The sequence below is a fragment of the Plecotus auritus genome, assembly GCF_963455305.1.
Source record: "Plecotus auritus genome assembly, chromosome: 12".
Classification (NCBI taxonomy): Eukaryota; Metazoa; Chordata; class Mammalia; order Chiroptera; family Vespertilionidae; genus Plecotus; species Plecotus auritus.
The window spans coordinates 40,079,650-40,092,903 of NC_137778.1; the positions used below are offsets into that span (position 1 = coordinate 40,079,650).

Genomic DNA, 13,254 nt, shown 5'->3' on the forward strand with positions numbered 1-13,254 from the left:
TGATTTGTGGTTGCTTATATAAGGTTCTCTACTAATTTGGCCTACAAGCAAAATTTTGGAACCAATTCCGTTCTTTTGCAAGGATTATGAACAACCTTTTTTTTTTTAAAAAAAAAAATATTTTATTGATTTTTTACAGAGAGGAAGGGAGAGGGATAGAGAGTTAGAAACATCGATGAGAGAGACACTGACTCAGCTGCCTCCTGCACACCTCCTACTAGGGATGTGCCCGCAACCAAGGTACATGCCCTTGACCGGAATCGAACCTGGGACCTTTCCGTCCGCAGGCCGACGCTCTATCCACTGAGCCAAACCAGTTAGGGCACAACCTTTTTTTAAAAAAATATTTTTTTATTGATTTCAGAGAGGAAGGAAGAGGGAGAGAGAGATAGAAACATCAATGATGAGAGAGAATCATTGATTGGCTGCCTCCTGCACGCCCTCCACTGGAGATCGAGCCCGCAACCCGGGCATGTGCCCTTGACCCGAATCGAACCTGGGACCCTTTAGTCCGCAGGCTGACGCTCTATCCACCGAGCCAAACCGGCTAGGGCGAACAATCTTTTCTAACTCCCTTCCTGGGGCTGTTATTTCTGAAACTGTCTCTGCCTTGTACACGGAGGAAACAGTGATGGCCACGGGACAGTCCCAGTGAGATAGATACTCATCTGAACTTTCAGGAAGTCATTCCCTAGGGAATGACCGAAGGGGGAAGACCTTCATGTCCAGGACGGTACCCAGGGGTGACGCCTTTAGAAACACACCACCTTAGCAGGTCCTGAATTGGCCTCCAAAGGGAACCACAGGGGATAAAATGTTAACAGCTTCGCATTTAGCCACTGGCACTAGAGAATTCCCAGAAATCGTTACTGAAATGTGGCTGCAGTCTGCGAACAGGAAACATAAAATTCTAACTAGGAAGAAAACGCTGCTAAATGAGTTCATTTGAATGCTATGCTACTGATGACTCACTAAAACGAAACGAAGCAAACATGTCAAGTCCACAATCAATACTATGGGCAGTTCCTGGTCTCGTGGAGATGAAATGAGCCGTGGGTGTGAGATGGTTTCTAAGCCACAATGCTTGGAAATACCATTGGATTAAAAAGCCTGAGGAATTTCTTCTAAAATAGCAAACAGGTTCCAGGACAGAAAAAGAATGTTTTTTCTCTGTAAGACAACGGAAAGATAGACTTCCAGGCATGCGTTTGTTTTAATATTCGCATCCCTGTTTTATCTTATACTGTTCCTTCACCCCACCCTATAACCATGTTCAAGTCTCCGTCCTGAAAATAAATACATGAAGGCAAATGGCTGCTGTTGGTTCTGCTTCCCCCCTTTTACCTAATTCTACTTTGCCCCTTCTTTTTCTTTTTCTTTTTGGTTAATCCTCTCCTGAGGATGTTTTCCTATTGATTTTTAGGGAGAGTGGAAGAGAGAGGGAAAGAGAGAGAGAAATATCGATGTGAGAGAAACACATCGACTGGCTGCCTCCCCATGAGACCCGGAAATGTTACTGAAATGTGGCTGCAGTCTGCGAACAGGAATGTTACTGAAATGCAGGCCCGGGCTGGGAGGAGCCTGCAACCAAGGTACGTACCCTTGACCGGAATCGAACCCAGGACCCCTTGGTCCAATGCTCTACCCACTGAGTCAAACCGGCCAGGGCTACTTTGCTCCTTCTCTTCAGGAACAAACTTCCCAAAGTGAGGACAATACACTCACTGCTTCAGCTGCTCACTCCCTAACCACCTGAAACCTGGCTCTTGCTCCTGAAAACCACCCTCCCAAGGTCACCACTGGACGGCCACATGCCAAGAAACAAAACCGGCCTGGGCCTCCAGCTTAACCGCACACGAAGGCTGATCAACTGAGACTCAAGACCTGAATGTAAGCACCGAAACCATCCAACTCCCACACACCTTGATGCCAGTCTTGGTCCGTGGTTTGTTGTTCTTTGACACCAAAAGCAAAGGCTGGAGGCACCCGACCTCTGGCTCTGTCACTCTTCCGCTCCTAGTTAAGGCCACCCCAAGTACCTGTTCTTCCCCCTCTCTCTCTTCACCCCAACACCTGCGATCACACTGCGGGTAACCGAACGCCCTAGACTCGGAGTTCTTTGTCCTCTGCTCTCTTCCCACCTCCAGGAACACCCACACCTGGGTTTGGCAGCTATCCACTGCTCTCCTGAAGACTCGCAAGCCCAACATCCCACTCTGAGCACATCCCCTCCCCATCAAGGCTGTCACTCCTTCCTTACATGTGGGAGGTTCCTTCCTCTCCCAACATTCTGTGTTTCCCACTTTACCTTCCTGGCCTGGTTTCTCCCATGGCTGACTCCTGAAATCCCTTCCTCATCAACGCTTCATTCCCTTGTCTCTTTGGCCTCTCCCCTCCAAAGGCTAAGCCTGATGACCCCGCCACCCGTTCTCTCCCACCTCAGACCCAGGAGCGCTGCCCGAGGAAAACGTATGAGCACGCTGGGGCTGGAATGGACTGAAGAATGGTGAAGAGGCAGGAAAAGGAGGGAGGGCTGAGCAGATGGAGATGCACAGACATTTGGCTGGTGGAAGCTGACCGGTCTTGGCTGACACTGGAGGGTTAGGAAGAGCAGTATTAGGAAATAAAATGCAAAGGCCTGACGAGTCATCTAAGTCACCCCTCCTTCTAATGAAGAAGAACATTCCTGACAAATGGACAAGGCACTGAGGGAGCCTATCCACTACTGCCCTCTTCTCAAGGTGATACTGAATATTATCTGGTTACTCCGCATGTTATAGCTAAATGCTATACTGAATAGAACACGCCTTCTTTAACATCTTCGCAAGCAGCATGTCTATTCCCTCCTTATGGGACACATCTTGCATTGAACTGATGCATGACCTTGAACACATTATGTCACTTTTCTGAGGATCGACTTTCTCATCTCTAAAAAAGAGGTGTGGCCCAGCTGGCGTGGCTCAGTGATCGAGCATCAACCTATGAACCAGGAAATCATGGTTCGATTCCCAGTCGGAGCACATGCCCGGGTTGCGGGTTCGATCCCCAGTGTGGGGCGGGCAGAAGTCAGCCGATCAATGATTCACTCATCATTGATGTTTCTCTCTCTCTCCCCCTCCCCCTGCCTCTCTGAAATCAATAAAAATATATTTTAAAAAATAAATAAATAAAAGAGAGGTGGGGCAGAGGCTGAGTGTCCCCTGACATCTGTCCTCCCCTTCTCTTTACTGTCACCGAATCTTTCTCTGAGCACACGGACACCTAGCACAGACTACACTCTCAGCCTTTCTTGGGGTGGATGTGGCCTTGTGCTTGTGTTCCAGCCAATGAACTGTGAGCAAAAGGGACTTGCCTTCCCCTCACCTCCTTCCCAGAGGCTGGAATTCGGACGTGGGCTGAGTCCCTGCAGGTGAGAACAATAAGCACCCTGGGCATGACAGAGCCACAGGATAAAGAGTCGGGCCCCTGACCACTTGACGGAGCACAGCCCGCATCAGCTTGCCCTTCGTACGAGAGAGAAATCAACTCCTATCTCATTTAGGCCACTTATTTATTTTTATTTTTTATAATAGATGTGTTACAGCAAGTGGCATGTATTCTAACCCAATAGGAGGCAACATCTCTATAAAAGAGATTTTGTAAGAATTAAATGAAATTAGGAATGTAAAATATACTTATATACAAGCCCATCTTTTAGTATTTAAAAAACCACCACCTTCTCTCTTGGGACTCACCTTAGACCCTGTTATTGACATAATTCAGGATTCCCCAGAATCTTTTTTTTTTAAAATATATTTTATTGATTTTTTACAGAGAGGAAGGGAGAGGGATAGAGAGCTAGAAACATCGATGAGAGAGAAACATCGATCAGCTGCCTCCTGCACACTCCCTACTGGGTATGTGCACGCAACCAAGGTACATGCCCTTGACCAGAATTGAACCTGGGACCCTTCAGTCCACAGGCCGACGCTCTATCCACTAAGCCAAACCAGTTAGGGCCAGAATCTTAATGCAATGCTCTGGATCTCTATCTGATAACACCCCTCAAAGGCCGACACCCCAAATTGAACACGGGGGAAGTGTATACAGTTCTATGTACACAGCTTATAAAGAATTGTAAACTGGATTCTTCTAAAATTAACTTTCATTGATAATCTTACAAAGAATTATAAGTGTACACAGAACAGTATATACTTCCTCATATGATTCCCATATATTTAATTTTGGGATCTCTGTGTATTTATCATCCTTAGCAAAGCTACAATAGATCTTTTCTCCGAATATCTGCATGCTTTCAAGAAATATTTATAAACTGCCTACTGTGCAAGGTTTAGGGACACAAAAACTTACTGGTGTAAAATGGCATTCTTATCATTTTTTCAAAGTAGTTATCCAGGAATGGAGACTGAATTTTGAGTGCTATTGAAAAAAAAAGTCTATGCCTGTGAGTACTGTTTTTCTTATCTGTCACATACAATAACCTCAGGGGAAACCTAAGGGGGCCAGGTCTCGTGACTTGTCCAGTGGTGTAAAATAATAATGGATGTGCATAAAACCTGGCTATAAGGATGCTCACTGTAGCGTGTTTGTGAAGCAAACATGCAAGTACAGTATGATCCCATTTTGGTTTCTGAAAAAAAGTATGTGGTGTGTGTGTGTGTGTGTGTGTGTGTGTGTGTATGCGTATATATACATGGATCAATAAAGACTCCTAAGTTATATACCAAAATATTAATAATCGTGATTATCTCTAGTTGGTTCATTTCTATGTAATTTTTGTTCTTTTCGTTTTGCTTTTATATTTTCTAAGTTTCCTACATGAATCTATATTGCTCTTGCAATAAGGAAACAGGTTATTAAAAGGAAGTACATGATGTGCAGTGAACTAAAATCTTGAAAACATGAGCACATACTCTGGCCAAAGACAAGAAAGAAATCCCTTCGGCTTGTTTATAAAGTAAGAGAGCCGACACACAGATGTGCTCATTGGTTTCCCGGACACGCCCGGAATTCACATGGGTTTCTGCACAAGCCCATGAGAAGCCTGGAAGAGTATTCAGATATGGGCACCAGAAAAGATGGACAACATACGGCCAACTTGGGAAGCCCCCAAAATTCAGGAAATTTTTCTTATTATTCCTTTTATTACAGCAGACCAGAAGTTAAACCTGTTCTAGCAGTCTTAATAAACCTAAAAATGAACTGGACACTTTTACAAAGAAAGAGTGATCTGGAAAGATTTAAATAATTTCTGTCTTTGAAAGTTCTTCCAAACTTTTCATTAGGCAATAATCTGCCTTCAGTTTACTACAGTCGAACAATGTGTTTTCTGAATGTTTTTGCTGTTGTTAAGCCTCGCCCAAGGACATTTTTCCACTGATCGTTAGGGAGAGTGGAAAAGAGAGGGAAAGAGAAACACTGATGTGAGAGAAACACATCGATTGGTTGCCTCTGGCATGAGCCCCGACCAGGGCCTGGGTTGGGGAGGAGCCTGCAACCAAGGTACGTGCCGTTGACCAGAATCGAACCCAGGACCCTTTGGTCTGCAAGCCAACGCTCCATACACTGCGCCAAACCAGCTAGGGCGTTTTCTGAATGTTTTATTAACTATGGTAAAATCTGATCACTTTAGCAACATTTATTATAAATAAATACCTTGTAGTCTTTATATTTTTTCTAACCTCCTCCTGGACATACCTTCCCAGGAGACACTGGGTCCTTCTAAAATTAACTTTCACTAATAAGCTTTATTTTTTATTTTTATTTTTTAATATATTTTATTGATTCTTTACAGAGAGGAAGGGAGGGGGATAGAGAGCTAGAAACATCGATGAGAGAGAAACATCGATCAGCTGCCTCCTGCACACCCCCTACTGGGGACGTGCCCGCAACCAAGGTACATGCCCTTGACTGGAATCGAACCTGGGACCCTTCCAGTCCGCAGGCCGATGCTCTATCCACTGAGCCAAACCGGTTTTGGCTCACTAATAAGCTTTAAAAAGGCAAAACAGGACACTGATATAATATTGTATGCCAACTGTCATTGAAAAATAAATTAAATTTAAAATAAATAAGTAAATAAAAAATAAAAGGGCAAAATGGTGCAAGGGAATTCTGGAGGAAAAGTTCAGGAAGCAGGCTTACTTACAATAGACCACAGTCTTAATACACAATAACTACTCTCACCAGGCTGTCACCTCCACATAGTATGTTAAATACTAACTCACCGTCTCATCTCCTCCCCAATATATTCCAGTCCCTCAACGAAGCGAAATAAAGCCAAGATGCTTCTGGACTTTGTGACTGTCACGTCATCAAGGCATTGGTCACGGCATTATCATTTCATCAGCCACTTACAGAGAGACCTCCAAGTGCAGGTTCTTATTAGCTCCTGCCTGGGTTATTTTAAGACTCCTAATTTGTCCCCCCATTTTAATCGAGCCCCATTCGAATCCAAAGAACACCAGCACACCAGCCAGCTTACGTGCTGCTAGGATGGATACCGCTGTAATTAACTAGCTATTAACAACAGGAAAGGGGCGAAGGGGAAGCCACACATTACAGGCATGTTCCCTGTGAAACACTGCGGGAAGGGGACTGGACAAAGGGAAGAGACACATGCCCAGTAACCTTGGGGGAACTAGGATGGTGCTGCCTGTCAAGTCACACCTGGGACGGAGACGTTGGCAAGAATGGGTGTGGCCATGGCAAGGCGGAAGATGTGGGACACGTAACTCCCAAACAAAGGCTCACTCTTGTGCTCTTGGCTCTTGGGACTCGCCGGACTCTGGGCTTGGGGGTTCTTTTGCTCCTGCTTCCCTGCGGTCGCCCCACACGGTCACATGGCCCCCACAGGCAGTGGACTGATGGACAGGAACGAGCCTGATGCTGCACTGGGCCGGGCTCCAACACGGTAAGGAACCTCTGGACACTGGCTTTGCTTCTAGCTGTACGGAAACCCCAGCTGTAATTCTATGGCTGGGCCAAGGAAAACGGGACTTTGGAAACCCAGGGACTTAACTCCACAGAAAATAAAGCTTTCTGTCGTAACGCACCCTCCTGTGGGGGACTCCAGAAATGCTTATTCCAGTGGTACCCCACTCCCCCTAGCAACAGGGAAAGACGAGGCACGTTTTCCACTGATAACACAATCACATTACAGTTTACTGCAAGAATCTTAGATGAACTCTTATCTACGAGCAGGGGAAAGCAAACTGTACGATGACATTCAAAGTCTTTGTCTTCTGCTTCTGGTCAATGGGAACTCTGCAAGCAGGCTGACCTCACCAACTCCCATTGGTGACTACCTCCAGCTGCCCCCGTCAATGCAAATTCATTCTCCCAGCATGCTCCTGGAAAGGCTGGTAGGTTTTCAGTAACCATTACAGCTGTAAGTGAGCTCTTCAGCTTCAGAATTTCAACACTCACATATTGTCCGATCCATTGATCGTACTGTCTAAATCATACTGTCTCCTATTGTCAACAATTACCTGTCACCTATGATCCAAATTAATGAATAGAGGTAACTCCTTATGGGCCTTTATATTTACTGTACTTCTCACAGCCCCTGAAAGATGCTAGAAACTGGATAAATCCTCAATATTTGGTGAACAGTGGATAAGCAGCATCTTGAGCTTTTGCACAAATATATTTATAATTTCCTATGTACCGCTAAGGCTTTTCTCTAACAAAATAAATTACTTTTTTATGTAGGCTCATGCATCCAGGGTCCCCAAGCCCACTCCCAGGTTCAGTGATCCAGTAGGAGGACTCACAGGACTCAGCACACAGTCAGACTCATGTCTAAGATTTGCTACAATAAAAGGAATCAAGCAGAATCGGCACAGGAAAAAGGCGCATGGGGCAAAGTCCTGAGAAACCAAGTGCGAGCTTCTAAGAGTCCTCTCCCAGTGGGGTCCCTGGAACACAATCTCTCCAGCATCCAGTTGTGACACACGCGCTGTCTCCCAAGGAGCTTGTTAGAGACACGGTGCCTAAAGCTTCTTCTTCTTCTTCTTCTTTTTTTTTTATTTTTTTTTATTTTTTAGGGCTATTCATGAAGGCACCCTCTGCCTAGCACAAGTCAAAATCCCGGACCCCATGATTCAGGGTAAATCACACCGCAGTCTAGGCCCAGCGAGCCACTCTTCAGTGTAGAAAACTGCTTTAACACCAAATCAGTGTAGGGAACTGCTTTAACACCAAATCAGTGTAGGGAACTGCTTTAACACCAAATCAGTGTAGGGAACTGCTTTAACACCAAATCAGTGTAGGGAACTGCTTTAACACCAAATCAGTGTAGGGAACTGCTTTAACACCAAATCAGTGTAGGGAACTGCTTTAACACCAAATCAGTGTAGGGAACAGCTGTCCATTCACATTCCCAGGTGCCTGTAAAAACAGTGCAAGCAGCCTTTTCTAAGGAAAGTGGTCTTGGGCCTGCTATGTAGTTCATCTCCTGTATTTGGGAGAAATATTACAGTTGTGAACTATGTCCTATATAATAAAAGCCTAATATGCAAATTGACCAAATGGCTGAATGACTGGTCACTATGATGAGCACTGACCACCAGGGGGCAGACACTCAACGCAGAAGCTGCCCTCAGCCAGCAGGCCCCAAGCCAGCCAAGGCTGGTGCGAGCAGAGGGCCCCCCTAATCACCCCGCCGGTCGCCCCGCAGAGGGAGGCGACCAGCAGTGGTGGTGGTGGGGGCAGGGCCGGTGAGCAGGTGGCGCCAGGCTGGCCAAGGCAGGTGCCAGTGGGGGCCCCGCTGGTCGCCCCACAGATCAGCCCAGATCGCCAGCCAGGCCTAGGGACCCTACCCGTGCACAAGAAAATCGTGCACCAGGCCTCTAGTTTGATTTATAAGAGACAAATAAAGTGATTTTAAAAAATTAAAATTACAGCACTTAATTACAGATGCACTGCCTAGACTGGCACCTCGGGATGAAAATGATGCAATTCTTAAATCATGCACATCCTTTCGGCATTTTGGGTTTCCTTTTTCCCTTGTAAAATGAGGTACACTATTCAAACCTAAACTTTCATAGTTGTTGGGAAAAGGGAAGTAAGTGGAACACCTAGATTCTGGAAACAAACTCTCTGGGACAAGCTCCTGGTGTTCTCTGAGTGTTAACTGGGTGCCAGAGCACTGGGGGGCTGCTTCAGGTGAGTGATCTTACAAAACCCTCCCCATAAGCCCCTCTAGTGTACAAATGGGAGCTTTGGGAGACTAAGGAACCACCCAGGTTTCCCGCGGCAGAGCTGGGTTTTAGGCGAACATCCACCTAATTCCAAACCTTCGCTCTTAGCTTTACACCAACCACCTCTACCTCACAAGGCACAGCCTCCTTATCACGGATCATTTCCCTCCAGACTAAACGGGGGTTTTTGTTTGGTTGGTTGGTTATACAGAGCACTATTCTTAACCTTACTGACTTTGATTAAAATTTCAGTTGGAAGAGGAAGGGGTTCAGTTGAACCCAGATCCTCACCTTTTCCCTTCCGTGCAAATTACAAACCAAATTATACCCCTGGCTTGTTCACACCATTAGGAACCTCCCAGCTCAGCAGAGCATACAATTTTCTCTTTCATCCGGCACAAATCAGTTTGAGATTAGTACCAGAATCTCGGCATTTCACTTACCAGATGTGGGGACCTTGGGAAAGTTAGTTATGCTTTCTGAGCCTCGGTTTATTCATCCACAAAATGGGAATCCCTAGATCATGGCCTTGCTGTGAGAATGAAATAAGATAACATATTTCAAGGGCCCGGCCTATACGTGATTACCTACATCAGAATACCAACTGACTTGAGAGAAGCAAGCCAAATCAATACCCTGAGGGAGGAAGGAGGTGGTAGGGAAGGACCCTGACCAGCAGGTGTCACCACTGGCCCAGAAGACCTGGTCTAACAGCCAGAAGCGCTAGGAGGTAGCGTCAGCGAAACAGGGTAAGGTTCAGAGGAAGACTACCACTTGCACCTACAGGACATTCAAGAATTGACTTGGCTTTTCAACACCTTCATAGCTGACACAATATTTGTCGCACCATTCTAAGTGACACTGTTCTCTTACCTGTGCTAAAAATTACTGCAGTATAATTAATTAGCTGAATAGCCACAGGTTTGTCAGAATAGTTTAATTTTAAAAATTACCCTCAGCTAACCATGTGTTTTTTTTTTCCTTTGTTTGTTTTTTAATTGATTTCAGAGAGGAAGGGAAAGGGAGAGAGAGAAACATCAATGATGAGAGAGAATCATGGGTCGGCTGCCTCCTGCATGCCCCACACTGGGGATGGAGCCCACAACCCAGGAATGTGCCCTTGACTGGAATCGAACCCGGGACCCTTCAATCCACAGGCCGACTGCTCCATCCACCGAGCCAAACCAGCTAGGGCTGACCATGTTTTAATTCTGAGATTCAACAGTGCTTCATCTTTGCCTTCGGCCAACGACACATTACAATTTCTGGCTTCCGAAGGCTTCAATATTGCCACGGCAGACAACTTTCTGGCCCCAATTCCACAACCTATTGCCATTATGTCCTTTATGTTATTAATAGGATGGCAGATAAAAGAGAAGCAGGGTATTTTTAGGGTAAAAATAAAGTCTATGAACAGTGAATTTAGGCAAAAGAAGCATTAATTATTAACCTTTTTTCCTTGATCGCAGGAACTTAAAAGTCCGTTTTTGAAATGCTGTACATGTTCTGTTTTTTTCAGGAACACCAGCTTGGGGTAAACCTGTTCGCTTACGAGTAGCCCTGAAATTACTCAAGAGCGACTCCTGACTTGCTTCTGCAGCCTGCCAACGCCTCTCCCCGAGGCCCAGGGGTTCCTTTCAAAGTGGGGGCAGGGTCTGGGCCCCGCCCCGGCTCTGGGTCCGCACCCCGAGCGCCACTGGTGGCCCTTGGGAGAGGGGTAATCCTTCAAGGGCCGGCAGCGCAGAGCTGGAGGCACAGACCGCAGCCGCCCGCCCCCGAGAGCACCTGCCTCCAGCCCAGCGCGACCAGGCCTGGCCCTGGGCTCCGGGTGCCGGGGAACCGCCGGGGAGGAGTCAGGCTCAGCACGGGCTTCGGTCGGAGCCGCCGCTCTCAGAGCCCAAGCACTCGGGGTCGTTTCTGTGAGTTTTAACAGCAGCCCAAGTTCCACGTTGCATTTCGCAGACATGGAAACGTCTTAAGAGAAACCAGCCCGAGCCGGTTTGGCTCAGTGGATAGAGCGTCGGCCTGCGGACTGACAGGTCCCAGGTTCAATTCCGTTCAAGGGCACATGCCCGGGATGTGGGATCGATAGGGGGGGTGGGCGTGCAGGAGGCAGCCTATCAGTGGTTCTCTCTCATTATTTATGTTTCTCTCTCTCCCTCTCCCTTCCTCTCTGAAATCGAGAGAGAGAGAGAGAGAGAGAGAGAGAGAGAGAGAGAGAGCGAGCAGAGCATCCTCTTCCTCGGGCCAGTGCTCGCCTCCCTAGAGAACTGAGCGGATCCCGGGGAGCACCTGGACTCGGGAGCCCAGAGGAGCCCAGCGGCTCTGCAGATCGCTGCCCGGCTGGCCGGGGGCAGGACGGTCCCCGGAGAGGCGCTCCCGAGGCCGCCGCGCTCCGGCGAGGCCGGGCCGGAGGTGCGGGCCTCCGGGGGCTCCGCGGGCGCCTACCTGGGGGACTCGGCGCTGAAGCTGCCGCCGTCCAGCAGCCGCATCTTGCAGAAGAGGACGCCGTTGACGAAGGGCACGGAGGAGAGCTCGTCGAGCTCGAAGTCCACCTTAAACTTGAACTTCTTCTTCTTCATCATCCTGAACGCCAGGCGCCGGCGGGCGGGGGGCGGGGGCGGCCCCAGGGGGCGCGCGGGCCGCCAGCGCGTCAGCTCGGCCGGACCCCAGGCCCGCGCAGCCCCATGACCCAGGCGGCGAGCTGCGCGCGGGGGCGCGGCCAGCGGGCGCCGCGGGATGGCGGGGAGCGGGGCCGGGGTCGCGGCCGCCGCCTCTGGCCGCAGTCCGGGCCGGGGTGCGCCGCGGGTCGCCGGGGCGGTGGGCGCCGTGTTGGTGCGCTGCTCGCCGCCGCCCGTCTGAGACCCGGGAGGCGACGCTCCGGGAACCGCCGCTCCTCGGGCCCCGGGCGCCCCCAGCGGCGGCGGCGAGCGGCGCAGCGCCCGGCGGAAGCGGGGGGCCGGGCGAGGAAATGGGGGGCGGGCGGCGCTCCGCCGGGAAACGAGCTGCGAAAGCAGTTAGGGCGTCACGTCGCCCCGGGGTTCAAAAAAGGCGAACCCGACCCGAAAGGAGCTCCCTCTCCCGCTTCCTCCCGGCCTTTCACGCAACGTTGCTCCGCCTCCCGCCCGCCCGCCCCTCCGGCGGGGATTTCCCCTTGGGATGGACAGTCCCGGGCGAATAGGATTCCTCAGAATCTCCAGGACGTTGTTTCCGCCCAAACGAAATCCTAAAACTAAAATTGGCCTTAGGTACTCAATTCACGAGCCTTCTTAAAAGGAGGACACGGTAGGGAAAGGCAAAAGCATGAAAATGCGTTGGGGCCTACCCCGCGCCCAGGCGCTGGCCTGCTCCAGGCGGCGTCTCTAGCTGATACTCGAAATCTGAAGGGGTTAGAAATAATAGCTTCTCTTTCCGGATTTGGCTGTGCACACCGAGAACTAAAAAGCCTACAAGCATAAAGGCTCCCAGCTGCACAGCAATTACCTGCCGTCTATAGGCAGGTACATGTGTTTTTCAAACCGAGTTCTTACTGTCCTTTTAACTCAGATTCCCTGTTCGTAAGCTCTGAAGGGGTCTAATTGAAGAGGTTCTCTTTCCCAAGTCAATCACTTATTAATGCATTCATTCATATAAAAAACATATATTTGTTAGTCCTCACCCGAGGATACATTGACTTTTAGAGAGAGAGGAAAGGGGGGGGGGGAAGAGAGAGACTTTGATAGGCCACCTCCTGTCTGCCCACCCCCACCAGGGATCAACCGCAAGCTAGGTGTGTGCCTCAATTGGGAATCGAACTCAACCTTTTTGGTGTAGGGAAGGACACTCCAACCAACTGAGCCACCCGGTGGGCTATATAAAAACACTAGAGGCGGGATGCACAAAATGTGTGTGCGGGGCAGGGGGGTTCCCTCAGCCTGGCCTGCGCCCTCTCACAGTCCAGGACCCCTCGCCACTTACCACCCGCCTGCTGGCTCCTTACCGCTCAGCTGGCTGCTCCACAGTGCTGCCGAAGGAGAGGATCTTGCCACCGCAGCTGCACTCCGCCCTGAGC

General features: G+C 49.0%; 1 protein-coding gene across 1 annotated transcript in view; it reads right to left on the reverse strand.

The window, feature by feature from the left end:
- The window catches only part of EEIG2 (EEIG family member 2), a 37,402-nt gene extending 25,360 nt beyond the window's left edge, over positions 1-12,042 (reverse strand). Inside the window, exon 1 of the mRNA XM_080649000.1 lies at positions 11,652-12,042. Within this exon, the coding sequence (XP_080505126.1) occupies positions 11,652-11,788 (137 nt within the window). The 5' untranslated portion in view covers positions 11,789-12,042. The remainder of the gene's footprint in view (positions 1-11,651) is intronic.
- Between the last annotated feature and the right edge of the window lie 1,212 nt (positions 12,043-13,254).